Below are 23,945 nucleotides of genomic sequence, written 5' to 3'. Positions count from 1 at the left end.
AGTGGAGCTGGAACCTTTGTCTTTGACTGGAGATGTAACGCCCCAAATTCCCTAATATGGCTTAGTACCTAGATTAGGGGGTCGAAAGGCAATAATTGAACCAATTGAGTGCTTATTTGTTATGAGCATGCTATTATGTGAATTATATGAAGTATATTATAATATAATTATGCATGCATGTTTAGGTGTATTAAATATGGATGTGGGCCCGCTTCTTAATTAGAAGGGCATTTTCATAATTTGACCCGTTGAGGGTATAATTGTGTAATGACCCAACTAATTCTAAGACTTTGGACCAATAAAAATACTATACATAGACACTATTTTCGAGAAAACATACATAAGAAACATTCACAAACTTTATTAAAAACTCTAAAGTAAATGTTGAAATACATAAATTCGGGGTATGGGATCCCATTGTTTTAAAAAAATAAAACAACAAAACTAAATGCGGAAAATACATAAAAAAAACATAATAAAAAGACTAAAAATAACGTCGTCCTCAAATCATTCACGCAGTCCATCGAATCAATTCTTCATCAATACACAGGCCAAGCTACAATGAATCCTTCCGCCGCCATATCTATTTTCCTGCATACATAGAAATAAAGGAATGAGCCTAATGCCCAGCAAGGAAAATCTACTAATAACATAAAGCATATACATAAACTATATCATAAACATGTAATATAAACATATATCATATTCTACAATGGCCATTATACTACTTGGGGCTTGTTAACTAAACAAGTCATATGCTCAATAGATTGATGGGGCTTGCTAGCCAAGCAAGTCATATGCCCATAATTTACTGGGGCTTGTTAGCTATACAAGTCATATGCCCAAGGTCTATAAAAAAACTATACGTAATGTAAACATAACATAACATAAGCATAACATATCATATCATTTAAACATATAAAATTCTATCCTATTTTCCTTACCAAAACCGGGATATGAGAACAAGGACGGGATTTGGAACACTCCTAAAATCAACAATAAGAATAGTGAGTATTTCTAAAGAAATAGATGACAAAGAAATGAACTAAACCACCAAAAGGAGACTTACCTGTAATGACCCAAATTTGCTAATAAGGCTTAGGGCCTTGATTAGCGTGCCTGGAGGGCAAAAAGTGAATTATTGCTATAATATGTGAATTTATGTGAATATGTGATTAGAGATGCATGTTTAGCTGAATTAAATATGCATGTGGGCCCCGTTTGGATATTAGGAGCATGTTTGTAATTTTAGCCCGCTGAGGGCATAAATGTGATAAATGTGATATACTTGTGTTATATCTGTGTAGCACGATCCGAGACAGTCCTAGGGAGGTGTTAGTCAGAAAGTCACAACGGGGTCGAAAATCTGACTCGGGGCGAGTCGAGGGATATTTTGGGAATTAGACGCTTTATGGGGTTATCAGGTTATGGAAATAAATATTTGGAGATATATTTGAGGTTAGAATGTTTAGGAGGGGATATGGGGGAAATTTACTATTTTGCCATCGAGGACGTTTTTGGCACCTTGAGCCTTGAGGTAACCTTAGAGACTAAGTTAAATAAAACAAAAAACAATAGAAGCCTTTAGAAAAAGAAGAAACCAACCCTCCCTTCTGTCTCTCTCTCTCTTGGATTTTATCCTTTGGAAGGTTGGGGAAACCTTGGTGAATTTAAGCAAGGACTAAAGGATTCCAGCTGGGATTTTGGGAGCTAGAGGCTTAGAGCTTAAAGAATTGGTTTAGGGATTCACTTCTGCTTAAGGTAAGCTTTTAATATGGTTGAGTTGTGTTGATTTGCAGCTGGTTTTCTGCTGAAATATTAGAGTTTTTCATGTGTGTTGGGTGAAGGATCACTCTTGAGATTTGATGAGGTTTTGGGCTAGTTCTTTGTTAGGTTTTGTTACTGAAAACATGGTAGAGATTATGTGATTAATGGTTTGGATTGTTGGGTTGATTTTGGGATAAATTGGCTGGGTTTTTGTGGCATCAATGGAGGATTTTTCTGGGTTTGAAGGGTCGGGCCGCGACATTGTTCTTGCTGAGCCACGGCCCTCTGAAGCACATTGGTGGCCAGGAAGGAGGGCGGGCCGCGGCATGCCCTAGCTAGGGCCGCAGCGCGCCTGCCCTGAATTGGGGTTTCTCTCTGTTTTGGGGGCGGGCCGCGGAATGGCTTTATGGGGCCGCGGCTCTTTGTGCAATTTTGAGCTTTAAAGTGTGTTTAGGCTTGGGAACTCAAAGTTAAGGCTCGGGATGGATTTTATCACCGGATTGATAAAATTCAAGGTCTCGGGGATTAGAATTATGGCTCGAAGTTATTTAATAGATTAGAACTTGATAGATGAATATTGTTAATGCATTGTGACTAGGGTTTCAGTGAGGCTCGGATTAGGGGACTGTGCTCGGGACATCGGTGCTTGGAAAGCTTGGGACACAAGTAAGAAAACTGCTGTTCCCGTAGAGCTTGTGTGCAGGGCAGGGCCCTATATGATTGTGTTGCAGGGCGTAGCCCTTTGATTGAGTTTGTTCATGTTTAGTATTTGCTTTATTATGTTATGTATGCATATGTGTAAATGTTCGGCAAGAGCCAGGAACGGCACAGGCCGAGGTCGGCAAGGCCGGGAACGACGTTAAGCACGTGGAGTGCAAGGCCGAGTGCGGCAAGGGGCCGAGAGCAGCGTTTAGCACGCAAAGTGCGAGTTGCTAAAGCAAGACCCTAAAGGATACCTGGGATATCCTTACGGTGTGGACCGCGAACCCAGGGCCTGGTAAAGCGCCTGGGACGGCATGGTCGTACGTGTATAGCCTATTGATGGCCTGTTTATATGCTAAGTGTTTGATATGCATGTGTTATCTACTTGTGAGGATTTTCTTGCTGGGCTTCTGCTCACGGGTGCTCTGTGGTGCAGGTAAGGGCAAGGGAAAAGTCGACCAACCATGAGTACGGAGAGCGTGAAGCGGCGCGTACATGTTTGGCCAGCCTGGCTACCACGACCAGGGGTATTTTGGGAGATGATTGTACTAAACTTAGATTTTGTCGTCTAGTCGACTCTACTTGTATTTATGTGTTGTAAACATTTCTAAACAGTGTTTTGGGATCCCAAATGTTAAACGCTTTATGATTTTCAGTAAATGGAATTATATTCAAAGTTTATGACCCTGTTTATGGTTTAATTACATGTTTGTGTTAAAACCTCGATTAGCGAGTTAAATGCACGTTTTAAACTCACTTAGTAACGACTCTAAGGAAGTAGGGTGTTACAACTTGGTATCAAAGCGAGCCAAGGTTTATGGTTTCTGGAGATTGACCGAACATGTACGCTCGCTGTCAGTGACAAGCTCGACTCAGGGTTGGTTGGTATGATTGACTGATATGCTTGAATATGTGCTTGAATGCCCTGTTTGCCTGCTTATTCCATATAGAGCATGATGAATGATATAACATGTGCATGATGCCAGGGCAAGGCCCGTTGTGTGTTATATGTTATCTGTATGCTATGTGGATTGTTGTTTATGGGTTGGTTGACGTGAATTGGGAGGTAGTTTTGGATGTTGTTATCATGCCTGATGAGCGGCGTCGTTGATTGCAGGCATATTTGTTGAGATGCCTCGACAATCATCTAGACTCCGCGGCAGTAGGGCTGAGGATGATAACTAGGGTCAGGACCCTCCACCTGCCCCATAGAATTGGCAAGAGATTCTTGCCAAAATGGAAGCAAGACTGCAATGAACAGAGGAAGAGCTTCGACAGTTGAGGCAGCAGGCCCCTCCACAGGTCACTGGGTTGCCAATTCAGCACGTTGTGGCGCCAGTGCCGGTTCTACCTGTTGTGGAAAACAGGTGGGAACCTCTATATGAGAGGTTCAGGAAGCAGCATTCTCCCACCTTTGAGGGTGGATCAGACCCACTACGGGCAAAGCAGTGGATGAATATGATTTCCTCGATTCTGGATTTTATGAGGGTTGAGGGAAATGAGAGGGTAGCTTGTGCTAGCTACATGTTCAGAGAGGATGCCCGCATCTGGTGGGATGTGGTAGTTAAGAGAAGGAATGTGTCTGTTATGACTTGGGATGAGTTCAGAAATATCTTCAATGAGAAATACTACAGTGTAGCAGTTCGAGCTGCGAAGGTTGACGAGTTCATCAACCTGACTTAGAACCGGTTGACCGTGACTGAGTGTGCTTTGAGATTTGATCGATTTGACCACAAGTCATCATGATTTGCTTAGTTTCTTATAGGTGACCTATCTCCCTGTGGAATAAGAGTAATCTTCGAGTGATTCTTTCTAGCACTCCTACGGTGTTTCTTGGCTCTCTAATTCTTTTCAAAGCCTTAATGACTCAGATATCCTCATAAGTTAATGCTCCATTCATTCTTAACTAAAAACATAAGGCTAAAACGTTAGCTATACATATAAACATAATAACTATAACATAAACACTTACTTGGCGGTTAGATTCAGAGCTTGAGCGTGTGTATCAAGGAGAACTTCATGCGAATGAACCGTTGGTTTGATACCAACTGTAATGACCCAACTAATTCTAAGACTTTGGACCATTAAAACTACTATACATAGACACTATTTTCGTGAAAACATACATAAGAAACATTCACAAACTTTATTAAAAACTCTAAAGTAAATGTTGAAATACATAAATTCAGGGTATGGGATCCCATTGTTTTAAAAAAATAAAACATAACTTTAAACTTAAATGAAATTGTTTACAAAACTAAATGCGGAAAATACATAAAAAACATAATAAAAATACTAAAAATAACGTCGTCCTCAAATCGTTCACACAGTCCATCGAATCCATTCTTCCTCAATACACAGGCCAAGCTACCACGAATCCTTCCGCCGCCATATCTATTTTCCTGCATGCATAAAAATAAAGGAATGAGCTCAATGCCCAGCAAGGAAAATCTACTAATAACATAAAATATATACATATACTATATCATAAACATGTACTATAAACATATGTCATATACTACAGTGGCCATTATACTACTTGGGGCTTGTTAACTAAACAAGTCATATGCCCAATAGATTGATGGGGCTTGCTAGCCAAGCAAGTCATATGCCCATAATTTACTGTGGCTTGTTAGCTATACAAGTCATATGCCCAATGTCTATAAACATACTATACATAATGTAAACATAACATAACATAACATAACATAACATAAGCATAACATATCAGATCATATAAAAATATAAAATTCTATCCTATTTTCCTTACCAAAACCGGGATATGAGAACAAGGACGGGATTTGGAACACTCCTAAATCCAACAATAAGAATAGCGAGTATTTCTAAAGAAAGAGATGACAAAGAAATGAACTAAACCACAAAAAGGAGACTTACCGAAAAGAAACCTTAAGTTCAAAGAACTTAAATACCTAACCAAGAATTGAAAATAATGAGTTAGGATCTGAATGAAAACTAAAGAAAAATAAAGGAAACTAAAGAAACATACAGAAATGAACTTAAGATTAGGAATACATTTGGATGTACTAGCATCGAACTATACCTTGATATAGAAAAACACACTATTTATCTTACTTCCCAAGTGTTTATAAAGCTTAAAATGATAAAGCTTATATCCCAACCCAAGTGTTTATCACTCTATAATAACCCTAGCAGCTTGAAGGCTCTGAACAAAGCTTGAAGAATAAAAGAAATGGTTGGGTACTAGGTCCTATTTATAGAGTGAAAAGAGTGAAAAGATCTTCTTTTAGCTTGAATAAAATAATGAATATTAATTGAAAAATATTTGAATATTTGTTCAACAGAGGCTTAAGACTCGGTCAAAACGTTCAGAGGCTGGTCAAGATGTTAAGGAATGAATTGAGCTCGGTTTCAAAAACGTTTGAAAATATGGCCCTAGGGCCGATATATCGCCCATTGTAAGCGATATATCGACTGGGCTTATGACCCGAGTGCTCGTCGTTTCGTTTGTGCGAAGTTCACATGTTTTTTGTATTCCCCGTGTGGCGATACATCGGCTCCTAGGCTGCGATATATCGACATACGTGAATATATTAAACATGTAATTGCACATTTTCAGCATAATTGAATTGATTAATCAGGTTTGACTGAGTAATACGAGATTCCAGCAAGTTCTGGAAGGGTCTAGAGCTTCTAGAAACTTCTATTTTTGAATTATCCACTTAAAAATGCTTAATTCCTCAAATAAACAAGACTGACAAATGTCATACTCTTAATGGTCTTGGAAGGTTCTATAGTTTTCTAGAACTTTATTTTATTTAAACTATAGTTAAATCCTTAAATAAACCTGCACACGACAAGTATCATGTTCTTATTAATCCTATCTAAACCTTATAGTATAATAAATGACATCTGTATAATCAGATATATTAATCAAACCTTATGTTATGATTAATATTCTTAAACTATGGGTTAAACTTATAAAATCTATAAATGTTGCTACGAGTGTTCAACTAAGTCCCGGCTTGAACAAAAATCAACAGTGCTAAACATACTATAACTACTACTAGCTATTAAAACTACTACTGTTACTACTACTACTACTACTACCACTACTACTACTACTACTACTACTACTACTACTACTACTACTACTACTACTACTACTACTACTACTACTACTACTACTACTACTACTACTACTACTACTACTACTACTACTACTACTACTATCTAACTAGCTAAGTAAAATTCTGGGACTCTACAAATTGTAAATATGTTTGTTTTATGATTGAGACCACACTACTACTACTACTACTACTACTACTACTACTACTATCTAACTAGCTAAGTAAAATTCTGGGACTATACAAATTGTAAATATGTTTGTTTTATGATTGAGACCACATTATTATGTGGATATATTTGGGTTATTCAGCACGAGGCGATCCTAGTAAGCAAGTTAGCGGGAAAGTCATAACGGGGTCAAATACTTGGCTTGGGGTGAACCTAGGGGTATTTTGGTAACTTAGTACATTACCGGGATTGAGCAGTTAATGGGAAGTTATTTGGTAAATATTTAAGGATATTAGGAGTAACAGGAATTTGTGAGATGTTAATTATGGTTAACGGGATAAGTGGCAAATGACAAATTTACCCTCAAGGGCTTAAGAAGGCAAGGCTTAGGCTAAGGGGCATAGTGGTCTTTTGGTAGACCTTGGCTTGGCTTAGCCAAAGTGGAAGGCTGTGGAAAATAGAGGAACATTCAGAAAAAGAACAAAGGAAAAATTCTCTTACTCTCTCTCTCTTGTAGCTCTCTCTCTCCCTCCTTAGTGACTTGTGGATTTTATGATTTTTGAGAAAACAAAGCTTGGGGATTGAAGGGTTGGTGTCTAGGATTAAGCTAAAGGCAAATTGGGACCATAATCCAGCCATTGGAGGTAAGAATTCGTTCTGGTTTTAAGTTTAATTTTATGTGGTCTAAGTTTTTCCAAGATTTTCTAGAATTTTAGGCTTTGATGAATTATGAGTTTTAGTTTGGATTTAAGTTGGTTATTGGGGTGTTTGTGATGTATATGGTGTGTGTAAATGTTTTTGGGACCTAATTGGGGCTTTAGGAAAGCCTTGGGGTGATTTTGGAAGGTTTGGATTTGGAGAAAATTTTGGGTTTCCAGGTCGAGCCGTGACCCTATTCTTCGGCACCGCAGCTCAAGTTAGATGAAGGAGAAGGAGCTGGTTGCTGGGCTATTTGACCTGCGACGCTAGTTAAGAGCACTGCGGTGCTAAGTGCAGTCAAAGAAGGTTTTAGGCCCCTGACTTGGGCGGGGCCGCGGCTCAAGAGCTTGGGGTCGCGGCTCAAAATAGAAAATCGGCCAAAATGGGTTTTAAGTGACAGAAACTCGAACCTAAGGGCTCGGGATTAAACCTACTACCCAGTTTAGTAGAATTCAATGTCCCAGAGGCTAGGACTTGGTTCGGAAACCTTTATTTACTCGATATTGATGAATATCATTTATTATGGTTATGACTAGGTTACTGTTAGGGCTCGGGAACGGATCATGCTTGAGGATCGTTCTTAATATACATTGCACTCGGACCTGAGGTAAGAAAACTGCACCCGATGCGTGAAATATATGATTAGGGCTTGGCCCCGTTGCTGAATATAACATGATTAGGGCTTGGCCCCATTGTTGACTGTATTATGATTAGGGCTTGCCCTAGCTATTACATGTAACATGATTAGGGCTTGACCCAACTGTTAAATATATTATGATTGGGACTTGGCCCAACTGTTAAATGTATTATGATTGGGGCTTGGCCCAACTGTTAAATGTATTATGAGTGGGGATTGGGCCAACTGTTAAATGTATTATGAGTAGGGCTTGGCCCAACTGTTAAATGTATTATGATTGGGGCTTGGCCCAATTGTTAAATGTAATATGAATGGGGCTTGGCCCAATTATTAAATGTAGAAATGATTAGGGCTCGGGCCCAGCTAATGAGAATGATTATAATTATGCATGTATACCTATGTTAGTACATTCTAATGTCTTGTATCTATGTATGATGAATGTATGATATGTATGTCTATTCCCGACTGGGAGGCTTGACTTATAAGTCGGGAGTTTGTCTATTGCACCTAACCAAAAGCTGGACCTGTTAGCCGAGGGTACATTCGATTAAAAGAGGCTCGGCTTATAAGTCGAGGGAATACAAGGCTCGACGTATAAGTCAAGAATTTATAAGGCTCAACTTATGAGCAGAGGATTTACAAGGCTCGACTTATAAGTCGAGGGTTCACGGGGATCGACTTATGAGTCGAGGGGTTCACAAAGCTCGACCTACGAGTCGAGGATTTACAAGGCCGGCTTATAAGCCTAGGGAATACAAGGCTTGACTTATGAGTTGAGGGTTTACAAGGCTCGACTTATGAGTCGAGGGTTTTCAAGGCTCGGCTTATCAGTCATGATCGGCATCATGCACGCTAAGTGCAGGCCGTTATGGCTAGGCCACCCTAGGAGTGCATCACGTACTTGACTGGCTCAAAGGCCATATGAATGGAGGGTAGTGCATCATGCACTTAACTGGCTTGGATGCCATATGAAAAAATGGAGTGTATCATGTACTTGACTGGCTCGGATGCCATATGAATGATTGGGAGTACGACATGCACTTGTGTGACCCTATAGTCACTTACTGGTACAATGTGTATGCTTGGTTTCAGTTATTACTGTCAAGCATGCTGTTATATTCTGTTGGCTATCTGAATTTGTAAATATGTTTTCTTACTGAGTCTTTTGGCTCATGGGTGTTGTGTGGTGCAGGTAAGAATAAGGAGAAGCTTGGCCAGCCATGAGTTGGAGAGCATTAAAGGCGAAGTGTACATATGCAGTCTGCTCGACCACCACGGCCGAGGTATCGCGGTGAAACTAGGGTTGGACCATGTTTTTCCGCTTAGGTCAGCTTATTTTGTAACCCTTGAGTTGTAAATAAATTTTTAAACATGTATTTGGGATCCATGTAAAGACTAAAGTCTTCTTTCAATGAAATGTTTACTTTTTGACCAAAATTTTTAATGCCTGAACCCTTAGTGGCTTAATCACATATTTTAGTCCAAATGACCCGTTTAGCGAGTCCAACACTAGTTTTAAACACACGTGGTAACGGACCCTAATTAGCAGGGCATTACAGGAGACTCGGTGGAAGTCCCAGTCTTGGAGGCATGTTTCTTTGGCAATATGGGCCTCTTCACCACAGGACCAGCTCCGGCCCCGCCAGCCTTAAAGGCACCCTTTAAACCCGAGGCATCTAGCAAGTCCATCTCTTCACCTGAAAAAGAATGAGCATAAGATTTAGATACAATGGATAATTAGTCAAAATAATGCAAAAAACAAGAAGAAGAGCAAGTATCCCACCCTCCGAGCTAGGGGATGAATCTACTAGGATCAGCTCGGTGTTATGGACTGGACTTGGTATAACCTCTAACTCCTGGACTACCGTAGGTGGGGGAGAGTATAGAATTATTACATCCTAGGTCCTAAGGGGTTCCGGTTCTTCTTCCGAGCTGGACTCATCTACATATTGCCTAAAGTCGGGGGAGAATACACCTTGACGTAAGGAAGGCCATGTCCTACGATTTGTCCCATATTCCTAAAAAATGGAGGACCTAAAGTGGAGGGTGTTATCAACTACAATGGTGCATCTGGGTAGCTATGGTCATAGCGTATCACCAGATGATCCATATACTGAAGAAGTGTTGTGTTCAGGTCCAGGTCAGTAGGATGGCAACTAACGAGCTGGTGGGGGTTGAAGTGAATTAGCCTAAAATTGGTTGCAGCCCGATCTAGTTCTCTATATGGGTTACCTTGGCCAGAGGGGCCGGATGCATCACTCTGGATCAGGTCCCTAATCATCTTCAGGAGCTCTCCTTTTGCGCACCAGCGGTACCACGTCTTCTTCCTCCTCGGTGTCTTCAATGGCTGGCAAGACTTCTCGAGGAGGGGGGAGCACGAGGAGAATGAGAGGTGGACCTCGGGTCCTGATAGCCAGTGTCTGGTCTTTGCTGATCAGGTTGCTGGCCACCATGGTAGCATCGTTCACTACCTGACAAAAGTCTTTCTCCTTTGAAGGAAGACGAGATAGTGTCTCATATTGACCCCCAAGGGTCTCAAACCGCTTTGTCCTCGCAAATATAACTGCATAAGGAATGAATTCTGTTAGAATAATTAAACAAAAAATGAAAATAATAAGAGAGTTCACGTACAGAATTCATAAAGTTGGAAGACTTATGAGGGCGGTTGAAGTATCGGTGATCGCAGTTCTTGAACCCATTTGACATAAAGAACTGGTCTTTGTAATCATTTGGGTGGCTAGGGAGGTCAATGATGGATGTCGAGTTGGGGAAATGAGGGAGGTAGTAAATGTTGTCACCTCGCCCCTTCTTATCAGGACTGGCCTTGAGGCAGAAGAAGTACATAATATCTGCCAAGGTGGGGACCTCCCACTCGTGCCTCAAAAACATAAATTTTAACCCAGCCAAAAGCCGATACGAGTTCGGGGGGAGCTAAAACGGAACCAGTTCGACGTAGTTTAGAAAATCCACGAAGTACTGTTCTAAGGGGAGGAAGGCACCTGCCTTCAGGTGCTCATCACTCGAAGCCCCAAAGTCATCTTGCAGAGGAGCGTAGCTCCGCTATCCTTCCAATGGAGGTCGGGCGAAGAGGCCATCGATTCCCATCTCGATCCCATGGCTCAGTAGTATTTTGTTTACTTTCCCATGTGACGTTATTTGGGAGACGATGTGCTCAGCCTCGAAAAAAGCGTTGGGGTTGACAATAAGTTCCCTCTACACCATTAGACCAAAACGAGGAATTGAGATTCGGACGCGATCTTCTTGTCTTTGTTCTTGTTCTGAGTAAAGGAGCTCGCGATGTTTTTCTTTGGTGGGGCCATTATCTAGCTCACTTGATGAAAAAGTAGCCTATTAGTGGCAACCTAAGACAATTACTAGCTACAGCGATAAAGGTATGGTGATCCGAAGGTTTAAATGGTTTACTTTGGGTGATTCAAAATTTACACGAGCTAAGATGTGTCCTAGCATCAATGCATTGTTCCATGCATAGTCCTAGGCCACGCGCTATGAATTTGTGAAATTCCCTGATATTTCGGGACTCGTGTGTTAGACTCGTTAGACCCACTAATTTTCTTTTGAAAGCGGCTTAATGCAAAACTGCTTAAGGAATCGTGACCCTTAAGCTACTCAGAGCCAAACCTAAAAACCTCTCAGATTCTACATCCAAACAGGTATCCTAATCGATTTACCAATGACATTTTCTTTACAAAACCCATAAAAGTTGCCTAGTTTTTTAATACCTTATTTCTAAACAAGACTAATGTCGCTCTTTTAGCTTAAAACCAAACCCTATTTAAACTCAGACATGGCGAAAGCACAAAACGATATTGAACAAAGAATGTTTTTTGAAGTAAAAACTCACTAGAAAATAAAGAAATGAAAGATTCAAACCAGATGAGAAAATACTTACAGTTTGTACGGTTGTTCGATGAGAATGTCGATGCGTCCACAGCCAGGAGCTTGAAAGCTACTGAGAAACTGAAGGGCGATGAAGGTTTTTGGAAAAAGTTTGGGAGAAAAAGGGAATTTTTGTTTCTGAAAGGAAATTTTTTGAATGCAAATGTGGTAAGTTTCAGGTCTGATCTCCCTATTTATACGTAAATTTTGGGAATTAATTTGGGCCATCTGATGGGGTTAGCTCGAGATACAATGGGCAAGATTAAATGAGTCGTGCGATGACAAAAAGTTGACAGGACAGTTATCACAGTCCTCGAAACCCAAATAGACGGCACGTGTTCAACACTCGAGTAGTAGGCAGGCATGATTATATATGACAGAGGCCTAAAAGCCCCAACTGTGCGTGTCAGAAGGTAATGACGTCAAGCACGAACAGGAACTTGGGGGGAAAATGTTGTACCCTAAAAATCAGCACGAGTTTAATCACTCAACTAAGGGTACAGTTGACAGATGAATATATGGAAAAGCAGACAAGTAGAACATCTAGCTAATGATGATGTGAGCAGCTCGAGTTAGAACTTGGCAATACGACATTCAAGTAATTATTAGGCCGCCTCTTAAGATGACAGTCTAGTTCGAGACATACAGTGGCCAGATCTCCTTTAAGGTGCTCTGAAGTTAATCTGAACTAAGGTTCAGATAATATTCGATCACCAGCTCAATGAAGATGTTCAGCCTGTGGAAACCTGGTCATGATGCATACTGAAGGATCCCGAGAGACTCGAAGGCTCTTTAATCGCTTATTAATGCCAGGTTGTATTGTACATTTATTATTTATTATCTGAGATAGCAGGAGTATATTCTGTTATGCAATCATATCCCAATGTAAATGGGAATTATCTGTATGAAATGTATATCATATTTATGCACACGGTTACCCAAACCTGTCCAAGAAATTTCATTATAAATATCAGGGATAATGGACAAGAAAATGGAGGGTATTTTTGTATTATTGAAACTCTGCAAAAATTGTGAGAGAAGAGCAATAATATTTTCTCGTGAACTAGGTGGATTTTAACCACTGAACCACATAAAATTGTGTGTGTACGAAAGGGTTCTTATAAGTTCATTACGGTTTGCAAATAAGCACTAATACTCTTATTAGATTTCTAAATCTACTGTTGGCGAAAAACCGCGTCAACAGAAATCACTGCCATTAACACCACCATTGAAGCACCCATAAATATAAAAGAAAAATTTAATAATTCAAAATCTATTTTGAAACTTAAATGGAAGAAAATATTCACCTAAGACACTCATTTATGGATTTTGAACACTTATGTACAAGATTTTTTGGTTTTGTTTGCCATTTTTTTAGATCTAAAATTTAAAAAATTACAGAAAAACGATATCTAACAAAGCGTTAACGATGAGTTAACAATGGTGGCTTGAAAACATAGTTTTTAGTCCAAAACGAAGAAAAATGATGCATTAATGATGGTGGCTTGAAACACATGCATTAACGATGCATTTGTGATGATGGCCTGAAAACATAGTTTTAGGCCAAAAAATGATGCCTTAACAATGCAATAACAATGCTCCGCATCGAAATTCGATGAAAAATTTGATGATGCATAACTTTTCACTTAGATGTCAATTTGAGGTGTTTTTTTTTCAATTTCAGTATTTTTTCGAGATCTACATGTTTGGAATGTTTAACAGTCCAAATTTGGGATGTATAAAATATAAAAGTTTAATTATTTACTTATTTAATTATAAAAGTCTCAAATAATTAAACTTGTGTGCTCTATACATCCCAAATTTGGAATTTTAAACACTCCAACACGTGTAGATCTCGAAAAAAATACTAAATTGAAAAAAAAAACACCTCAAATTGACATCCGAGTGAAAAATATTGTAATTCTCTCACCTTTCCCACAATACTTTATTTCTCTTTTTTCTCCTTCATGACCAATAATGGCAGCTTCACCGTTCAACAACCAATGGTGATACACACACCACAAGTGTGTTTTTATTGCTTACACGAGCCTAACCCCTTGTATCCCATGGGTCGAAACTTTGTAATGGTTGAACGTGGTGCTTTCATTTTCTAACCAAGCTTTTTCATCTAATCGTCGTTGACGATAACGTCTCTTACTAAAACCAAGCACTCAGATGAGTTCTTGCCTTTAATTGAAGCACAATCCATCCTTGGATCAACTTCAAAAACCACCGAAGAGACTCCCCATGACATAAGTTTTGAATCTCAATGTGTCACTTATGTAATCATCGAAGTTGGATGGCAACATTGTTGTGCACCTTCTCTGTAACGCCCTGGTTACCCCAGAATAGTTACGGTGAACGGTGAACTGGAAATTTAACTCGCTACCCGAGTCCTTTGGTTAAAAAAGTGCATCTAAGTGTTATTAACAGGCTAAGGTGGAAAACCAATCAAAAGGAAAGGATATATTTTATTTAGAACATAAAACTGTTCATGGGCCCATAAAAACATTTACAAGTTATTTACAACTCAAAATGGTCATTACTGCTTCAAATTTACAAACCCGCCGACCTAAGCAGCAAAAATAGGGTAAACCCCCTAGTTCCTCTGAGAACTCCTTGGCCGTGGTGGTCAAGCGGCCACATATGTACACAGCATCACCTAAGCTCTCCACTCAAGGCTGGGTGAGCTTTTATTTCCCTTTACCTGCACCACATAGCACCCATGAGCCAAAGCCCAGCAAGAAAACACAATATAGTAAAAATATAATATCAATTGATGGTCATAATAATCATACAGAAATTATAGCTTTGAACAGATGAGTGATTTAACACTTGAGGTTCTGGTAAACCATACTGAGTGACTGACGAGCAAGTCACTAGTTTAAACAAATGAGAGATTGATGGGTAAGTCTCTAGCTTAACAAATGAGAGACTGATGGGTAAGTCTCTAACTTAACAAATGAGAGACTGATGGGTAAGTCTCTAACTTAACAGATGAGTGACTGATGGGTAAGTCACACAAGCGCTTTTAGTTTTCATCGAACTTGAGGTCAGTCCGACATTAACACTCTTCTGAGTCATTTAATGTAGATGTCAATTAGATCTAATCTTTACTGACTTGCGTTGAACACGCTAAGGCCGTTCATGACTTATGAGTCAGCACTGTGTGACCAGTGCTCAGTACCACCGCCGAACTTGACTAATGAGTCACAGCTTCACAGTTGATACTGACACCTTTGCCAATTCTGACTAATGAGTCAATGCCATACACAAATGAGCAAGATTTGCTAAGCATTCAATAATCAACCCATGTCCACATTTACACATTCAACATGCTTCATGAATAACCATGCATGTTACATATGTTTTCTTACCTCTGGTTCGAGCGAGAAATATAATAAGAACAACTCCTGAGAACGATCGACCTTTTGATTCCTTAGCGGTTACCTAATCATAACCAATTATAACCTCCATTAATGAAAATCAACAATGAAAGGATCTTAACCTAAACCCCACTCTCGGGACCTCGAAACGTGCCTACACGGTGAGTAGATTCGATACCGGGCCTTAAGGATTGAAACCCCGAGCCAAAAACCCTTAAAAACACACAAAACGGGATTCTGGAGGAATAGAGGAGCGCTACAGCGCTGCTCAATAGCGCCCCAGCGCTATACTCAGAACCCCAAACCGCCCAACAGAGCACTGGGTAGCGCTATAGCACCCTCTGGTGGGCGCTGTAGCGCTACACCCAGCCAGAAACTCCCCTGAAATCTCTTCCTTCGACTCCTTCAATTCCAACTCGATTCCAATGCTTCCAAACCTCATTTTTGATGCCAAATGAACCCAAAAACCATCCTCACATACCCTAAGCATCACAACCATAAGAACTCTAGCCAAAACTCCCAACAAAACCAATCATCCAACCTAGAAATCTCAACTAAAAACCAAAGCTAAAACAGAGCAAACCAGGGAATTTAATGGCTAGAAACTTACCTCAAGCTCAGATTATGATGCTCTTCAATGGTGGAACACACTCCCAAGCTCTCAAGACTTACTTCCCAAGCTTGAATCCTCAAGTTAGGCTCAAAATCACAAAGAAAAAGGGAAGAAAACAGGTACGGGAGAAGCTCTTGAAGTTGCTCTGTTTTCTTCTTCTTTCTACAGCCTTCAATGGCTTAAATCTATCCTAGGGGTGAAAAGACCAAAGTACCCCTAAGTCAAATAAGGATTTCTAATGGCTCCCAAGGGCAAAATTGACATTTCCCACCTATTTCGTTAATCATAATTAACGCTCTCCAATTCCCGCTATTCTCAAAATACTCAAACACCAATAATTCATATCCCGTTACCCTTTAATTCCCAGCAACGCTCTAATCATTAAAATCACCCCGAGACTCACCTCGAGCCCCAAACTTAAACCTGTCATGACTAAACCGCTAATGAATATTCAAAGATCGTCTCATGCCGAATAGCTCGAACAAACCCACATTATAATGTGGTCTCAACAATATGTCACCGACATGCATACAAATATACAATTACGCCCTCAACGGGCCAAATTACCAAAACACCCCTGTAATGAAATGTGGACCCACATGCATGCATTTAACATCATATTATAATATAATTCACATAAACATGCATATTATCAGTTAATGGCATAATTAAACAGTTATGGCCCTCTCGGCCTACTAATCCAACCATTAAAACACATTAGGGATTTCGGGGCATTACAACTATCCCCTCCTTACAGAAATTTTGTCCTCAAAATTTACCTGAACAACTCGGGATACTGACTCTGCATATCTGACTCCAGCCCCCAGGTTGCTTCCTCAACCTTGTTGTTCCTCCACAATACCTTAACCAAAGGTATCGTCTTATTCCTGAGGACCTTATTCCTTTCTGTCAAGAATCTGGACTGGCTGCTCCTCAAAGGAGAGATCTGCCTCAAGCTCCAAATCTTCATAACTCAAAATATGACTCACATTAGATACATACCTCCGAAGAGCTGAAATATGAAATACATTATGCACGGCTGACAACGCTGGAGGCAAAGCCAATCTATAAGCCACTTGACCAATCCTCTCTAGGATCTCAAATGGACCTACAAATCTAGGGCTCAGCTTGCCGTTCTTCCCAAACCTTCTCACCCCTTTCCATGGCGAGACTCTAAGGAAGACATAGTCTCCCACTTGAAACTCCACGTTCCTACGCTTGGGATTTGCATAACTTTTCTGTCTGCTTTGAGAAGCAAGCATCCGAGCTCTAATCTTCTCAATAGCCTCACTGGTCCTCTGAACTGCCTAAGGACCTAAGTATCTCCTTTCACCTGTCTCATCCCAATGAATGGGAAATCTGCACTTCCTACCATACAACTTCTCATAAGGTGCAACTCCAATGGTAGACTGATAACTGTTGTTGTAGGAAAACTCTATCAAAGGTAGATACTTACTCCAAGATCCACCAAAGTCCAGCACACATGCTCGCAGCATGTCTTCCAATATCTGGATCGTCCTCTCAGATTGCCCATCTGTCTGAGGATGATAAGCAGTACTGAACTTCAATTATGTCCCCATGGCCTTCTGTAAACTCCCCCAGAACTTGGAAGTAAAAGTGGGGTCACGATCTGACACGATTGATCTAGGCGCTCCATAGAGGTGCATGATCTCTCTCACATAGAGATTTGCATACTGATCAACTATATATGTAGTCCTCACTGGCAAGAAGTGAGCTGACTTGGTGTAGCGATCCACTATCACCCAAATAGAATCATGCTGACCAACAGTCCTGGGTAAGCCCACCACGAAATCCATCGTGATGTCTTCCCACTTCCACTCTGGGATATCCAGAGGCTGCAATAACCCTGCCGGCCTCTGATGCTCAACCTTGACCTGCTGACAAGTCAAGCACTTAGCCACATACTCTACTACATCTCTCTTCATCCCTGACCACCAATATGACGATCTCACATCTTGATACATCTTCGTGGTGCCTAGATGCAAATAGTAAGGTGTAGTATGAGATTCATCCAGAATCTCTCGCCTCAAAGCAGTGTCTAATGGAACACATATCCGCCCCTTGTATCTCAACAAGCCTAACTTAGACACTGTATAATCTCTGGATGCTCCAGCCAAAACATCCTCTCTGATCTTGATTAGTTGTGGATCACTCAACTAACCCTCCTTGATTCTCTCCAACAGTGTAGACTGTAGTGTAATATTAGCCAACTAGCCCACCAACAACTCTATACCAGCTCTGGTCATATCATCACCTAACTCCCTGGCTATCAGCCTCATACCATGAATCTGTCCCGGATCCTTCCGGCTTAAAGCATCACCTACCACATTGGCTTTTCCTGGATGATACAAAATCTCACAATCATAATCTTTTACTAACTCCAGCCAACGCCTTTGTCTCATATTAAAATCTTTCTGAGTGAAGAAGTATTTCAGGCTCTTGTGGTCTGTATAAATCTCACACTTCTCTCCATAAAGATAATGCCTCCATATCTTTAAAGCAAAGACCACAGCCGCTAACTCCAAATCATGAGTTGAGCTTGACTTCAGTGATGTGTGGACATGCCCAGCTAGTCTACAGGAACCCTAACCTTGGCACGCTCTGATACCAAGTTGTAACGCCTTGGTTACCCCAGAACAGTTACGGTGAAAGGCGAACTGGAAATTTAACTCGCTACCCGAGTCCTTTGCTTAAAAACGTGCATCTAAGTGTTATTAACAGGCTAAGGTGGAAAACCAATCAAAAGGAAATGATATATTTTATTTAGAACATAAAACTGTTCATGGGCCCACAAAAACATTTACAAGTTATTTACAACTCAAAATGGATATTACTGCTTCAAATTTACAAACCCGTCGACCTAAGCGACAAAAATAAGGTAAACCCCCTAGTTCCTTTGAGAACTCCTTGGCCGTGGTGGTCAAGCGGCCGCATATGTACACATCATCACCTAAGCTCTGCACTCAAGGCTGGGTGAGCTTTTCTTTCCCTTTACCTGCACCACATAGCACCCATGAGCCAAAGCCCAGCAAGAAAACACAATATAGTAAAAATATAATATCAATTGATGGTCATAATAATCATACAGAACTTATAGCTCTGAACAGATGAGTGATTTAACACTTGAGGTTCTGGTAAACCGAGCAAGTCACTAGTTTAAACAAATGAGAGACTGATGGGTAAGTCTCTAGCTTAACAAATGAGAGACTTATGGGTAAGTCTCTAACTTAACAGATGAGTGACTGATGGGTAAGTCACACAAGCGCTTTTAGTTTTCATCGAACTTGAGGTCGGTCCAGCATTAACGCTCTTTTGAGTCATTTAATGCAGATGTCGATTAGATCTAATCTTTACTGACTTGCGTTGAACATGCTAAGGTCGTTCCTGACTTATGAGTCAGCACTGTGTGACCAGTGCCCAGTACCACCGCCGAACTTGACTAATGAGTCACAGCTTCACAGTTGATACTGACACCTTTGCCAATTCTGACTAATGAGTCAGTGCCATACACAAATGAGCAAGATTTGCTAAGCATTCAATAATCAACCCATGTCCACATTTACACATTTACACATTCAACATGCTTCATGAATAACCATGCATGTTACATATGGGGTGCAGTTTTCTTACCTTTGGTTAGAGCGAGAAGTATAATAAGAATAACTCCTGAGAACGATCGACCTTTTGATTCCTTAACGGTTACCTAATCATAACCAATTATAACCTCCATTAATGAAAATCAACAATGAAAGGGTCTTAACCTAAACCCCACTCTCGGGACCTCGAAACGTGCCCACATGGTGAGTAGATTCGATCCCAGGCCTTAAGGATTGAAACCCCGAGCCAAAAACCCTTAAAAACACACAAAACAGGATTATGGAGGAATAGAGGAGCGCTACAGCGCTGCTCAATAGCGCCCCAGCGCTATACTCAGAACCCCAAACCGCCCAACAGAGCACTGGGTAGCGCTATAGCCCCCTCTGGTGGGCGCTGTAGCGCTACACCCAGCCAGAAACTCCCCTGAAATCTCTTCCTTCGACTCCTTCAATTCCAACTCGATTCCAATGCTTCCAAACCTCATTTTTGATGCCAAATGAACCCAAAAACCATCCTCACATACCCTAAGCATCACAACCATAAGAACCCTAGCCAGAACTCCCAACAAAACCAATCATCCAACCTAGAAATCTCAACTAAAAACCAAAGCTAAAAAAGAGCAAACCAGGGAATTTAATGGCTAGAAACTTACCTCAAGCTCAGATTATGATGCTCTTCAATGGTGGAACACACTCCCAAGCTCTCAAGACTTACTTCCCAAGCTTGAATCCTCAAGTTAGGCTAAAAAATCACAAAGAAAAAGGGAAGAAAACAGGTACGGGAGAAGCTCTTGAAGTTGCTATGTTTTCCTCTTCTTTCTACAGCCTAGGGGTGAAAAGACCAAAATACCCCTAGGTCAAATAAGGATTTCTAAAGGCTCCCAAGGGCAAAATTAACATTTCCCACCTATTTCGTTAATCATAATTAACGCTCTCCAATTCCCGCTATTCTCAAAATACTCAAACACCAATAATTCATATCCCGTTACCCTTTAATTCCCGGCAACACTCTAATCATTAAAATCACCCCGAGACTCACCCCGAGCCTCGAACTTAAACCTGTTATGACTAAACCGCTAATGAATATTCAAAGACCGTCTCATGCTGAATAGCTCGAACAAACCCACATTATAATGTGGTCTCAACACTATGTCACCGACATGCATACAAATATACAATTACGCCCTTAACAAGCCAAATTACCAAAACACCCCTGCAATGAAATGTGGACGCACATGCATGCATTTAACATCATATTATAATATAATTCATATAAACATGCATATTATCAGTTAATGACATAATTAAACAGTTATGGCCCTCCCCGCCTACTAATCTAGCCATTAAACCGCATTAGGGATTTCAGGGCATTACATTTTCAAAGCGTCATATTATTACTGTGATAGTTTCACAACCCAATTAAACTAAGGAAAAACAAATTTGGCCCCTGTGCTTTTCCCAAATACGCGATCGACCCATGTGTTTTGTTAAATGACAATTCGGACCCTGTCTTTTACAAAATTGGTCAAAATAGTAGCTTATATCCAATTTTGGTAAAAAAATTCAAATATAATCTTTCATTCTTAACTTCTCGGCCACTTTCTCCATTTCTCTGAACGCATCGCATCACTAACGGCCTGAGAATTGATCTTATAATTAAAAATATTTTGACTAAAATCAGGTCTAGGGTACTATTTTGTAAAACACATGGTCTGAATTGTCATTTAACAAAATACAGGGACTAATCGCATATTCGAAAAAAATATAGGAGCCAAAATAGTATTTTCCCATTAAACTAACATATAATTTTTTTTTAAAAAACTGTCAAATAAATCACATAAAAAAGCAAATGTACACTTTAAGAATTCATTCTCTATTTTTAAACATGAGCGAAAATCTCATATTTTTCAATGAAGAATATGAAAAAAAATTTATACATAACACTATAAATTATAATTTTTTTTAAAATACGAAATTTACAAAAATTATAGAAAAACGAATAACAATATGTATTTGCTTGTTACAATTTTTTATTTAGTGTGTAAATATTATTTACAAAAATATAACATATAGTTATAAATTTATAATCTTTAGTTACAAATTTGTAAGCTTTGTTTACAAAATAAAAAAAGAACTCCATATTTAAGATTACACCATTTCGTAATTTTATAATTTATTATAGATTTCATATTTTTAGTATTTTATTAAAAAAATCTTAGGTAAAATTACCAATGAAAAACCATAATTAGTGAAAAATCTCTAAATATTCTCCAATACCCGACCCATTGCAGGCCCAAGAACGAGCCCAAACACAGTAAAACCCTAGCCAGTGGTCTAAGTATATATTCATATTTATGCTTGTTTCATATCATGTTCTCTCGACCCCAAGGAGATAATCTGAGATCTTGATCAAGTGTAGGGTTCAGGAGCGAACATGGTAAGCTTTCTTCAAACATTCTATCTCACAAGTTCATTTCGCATAACATCTTTGTTCCATCAAATCCTATGATTCACATCTCTGTATTTTTTTGGGTTTTTGGCAGACTTTCAAGCGAAGGAATGGTGGAAGAAACAAACATGGTCGTGGCCATGTGAAATTTATCCGCTGTTCCAATTGTGGTAAATGTTGCCCTAAGGTAATTGCTTTCCCTCTTCTTCTTCTTCTTTTTTTTTTTTTAAATTAATTTTTTTATTATATGTTATATACCCTGGTACGCTTGTTAGGTTTTGTAAGTAAATCAAAAACTTTTGTTTTTGATGATTTTTTTGGGCCTAATGTAGGACAAGGCCATCAAGAGATTTTTGGTGAGGAACATTGTCGAGCAAGCGGCGGTGAGGGATGTTCAGGAAGCCTGTGTCTATGATGGTACTTTTTTTTTCCTGGTCTAGGGCCTTGTTCATTATTATATATATTTCACAATTTTGATTTGTATTGCCGTTAATTTTGCTTAATCGATATTCAACTTGATTTGTGCCATTTTAGGCTACACTCTTCCCAAGCTCTACGCCAAGATGCAGTACTGTGTCTCCTGTGCAATTCACTCTCACGTTGTGAGGGTTCGTTCCAGGGAAAACAGGAGAGTCCGTGAGCCTCCACAGCGTTTCAGACGCCGGGTATGTTGGCTCATTATAAGGGTCTTACATTGTTTTTTTATCTATTTCATTTTGGGTGTTTATTTGCTGCTAATTAGTTTTTAGTTTGGTTGTGATGTATATTCTTAACTAATCATGACATCGTTAATTGTCATTGTAAAATTTTTGTACAAAGTTTGTGATTTCAAACATAAATTAATTGCCTTTATATGAGATCTTTTTTGTTGTGAAAATTTGTTTGGTAGATAATTTCTGTTGTTAGTTGATGAGTTTTGGTGCATGAGTAGTGAAAGTGAGTTCTGTGTTGATTATTAAGCTGTGCTGAGCTACTGAGATGAGTAAAAAATTTGCTTGGAAAGTTCTCTTAGGCCTTGGCCAAAGATTTTATGAGGGTAAATAGAAATAGAAGGAATAAATAGAGGAAAATGTGTTCCACAAAATTGACAAAAGAGTTTTTTTGGTGTTTTTTTTTGTAGATATTTACAATTGTGGTAAATTTTAAAAAATCATATGCTACATTTAAGTTTTAATTTTTCTAAAAAAAGAATTCTTAATTTATTGATTCAATTCATACATTAGAAAATAGCATCTTTGTAATTCATTTTTTTCCTCCTAAAATATAAGTTCCAAGCAAGGCCTTGATATTTGGGAAAGGGAATGGGAACAATGTGCAAAATATAATTTAGTTTTGGACAAAGTTACTGTAGGGGTGGAAGTATACGTTGTTAAGTTCATTGACTAAAACTTAGCTGCAACCTTTCATGCGTTTACTTCTGTAGATTAACATTTTTGGTGGCATTCTGTAAATCAACTTTAAGATGGTTTTGTTTGGTGCGTGCCTATGAAGTTACATGTTAGTTTTGCTTGGTGTTTTTGTGATCACATCCATAATTTATGTCTGTATTTTGTTGTGTATAGGAGGACACTGCTAGGCCCGGTGGTGCACCAGGTCAGGCAGGGCAACGCCCAGCAGGAGGAGCCCCAGCTGCTGCTCGCACTTGAACAAAGTGACATGCAAGGCTCCTTTTCCTCAAGCCTCTTTTCGTTCGAGGCTTTAGTTATTTATTGGATGTTACATTAAAGTCTTTTGGTTTCCTAATTCAGTTCCCTATGAGAGACTTCAATATTAGTGTCTTGTGGATTTTTGTTTCAATTTTGCTAGTGTTCTTGTTATTGGTTAATGAATTGAAATTACAATTTACAAGTTAATTCAAGAAATTCTCCGTGCTCTTGCATATGTTTCCGAGTCATCAAAATTA

At 39.5% G+C, this 23,945-nt stretch overlaps 1 protein-coding gene across 1 annotated transcript; it reads left to right on the top strand.

Moving 5' to 3' along the window:
• Nucleotides 1-21,892: 21,892 nt before the first annotated feature.
• Nucleotides 21,893-23,923, top strand: LOC133788221 (small ribosomal subunit protein eS26x-like). The gene is made up of 5 exons (XM_062225612.1): nt 21,893-22,030; nt 22,137-22,229; nt 22,375-22,459; nt 22,577-22,707; nt 23,605-23,923. The coding sequence occupies exons 1-5, from the start codon at nt 22,028-22,030 to the stop codon at nt 23,686-23,688; spliced, it is 396 nt and encodes a 131-aa protein (XP_062081596.1). The 5' UTR covers nt 21,893-22,027; the 3' UTR covers nt 23,689-23,923.
• The last annotated feature ends 22 nt before the right edge of the window (nt 23,924-23,945 follow it).

This window comes from Humulus lupulus, chromosome 7 (assembly GCF_963169125.1).
Source record: "Humulus lupulus chromosome 7, drHumLupu1.1, whole genome shotgun sequence".
Classification (NCBI taxonomy): Eukaryota; Viridiplantae; Streptophyta; class Magnoliopsida; order Rosales; family Cannabaceae; genus Humulus; species Humulus lupulus.
Note: the sequence above shows the minus strand (reverse complement) of the source record. Positions and strands in the feature narration are given on the sequence as shown.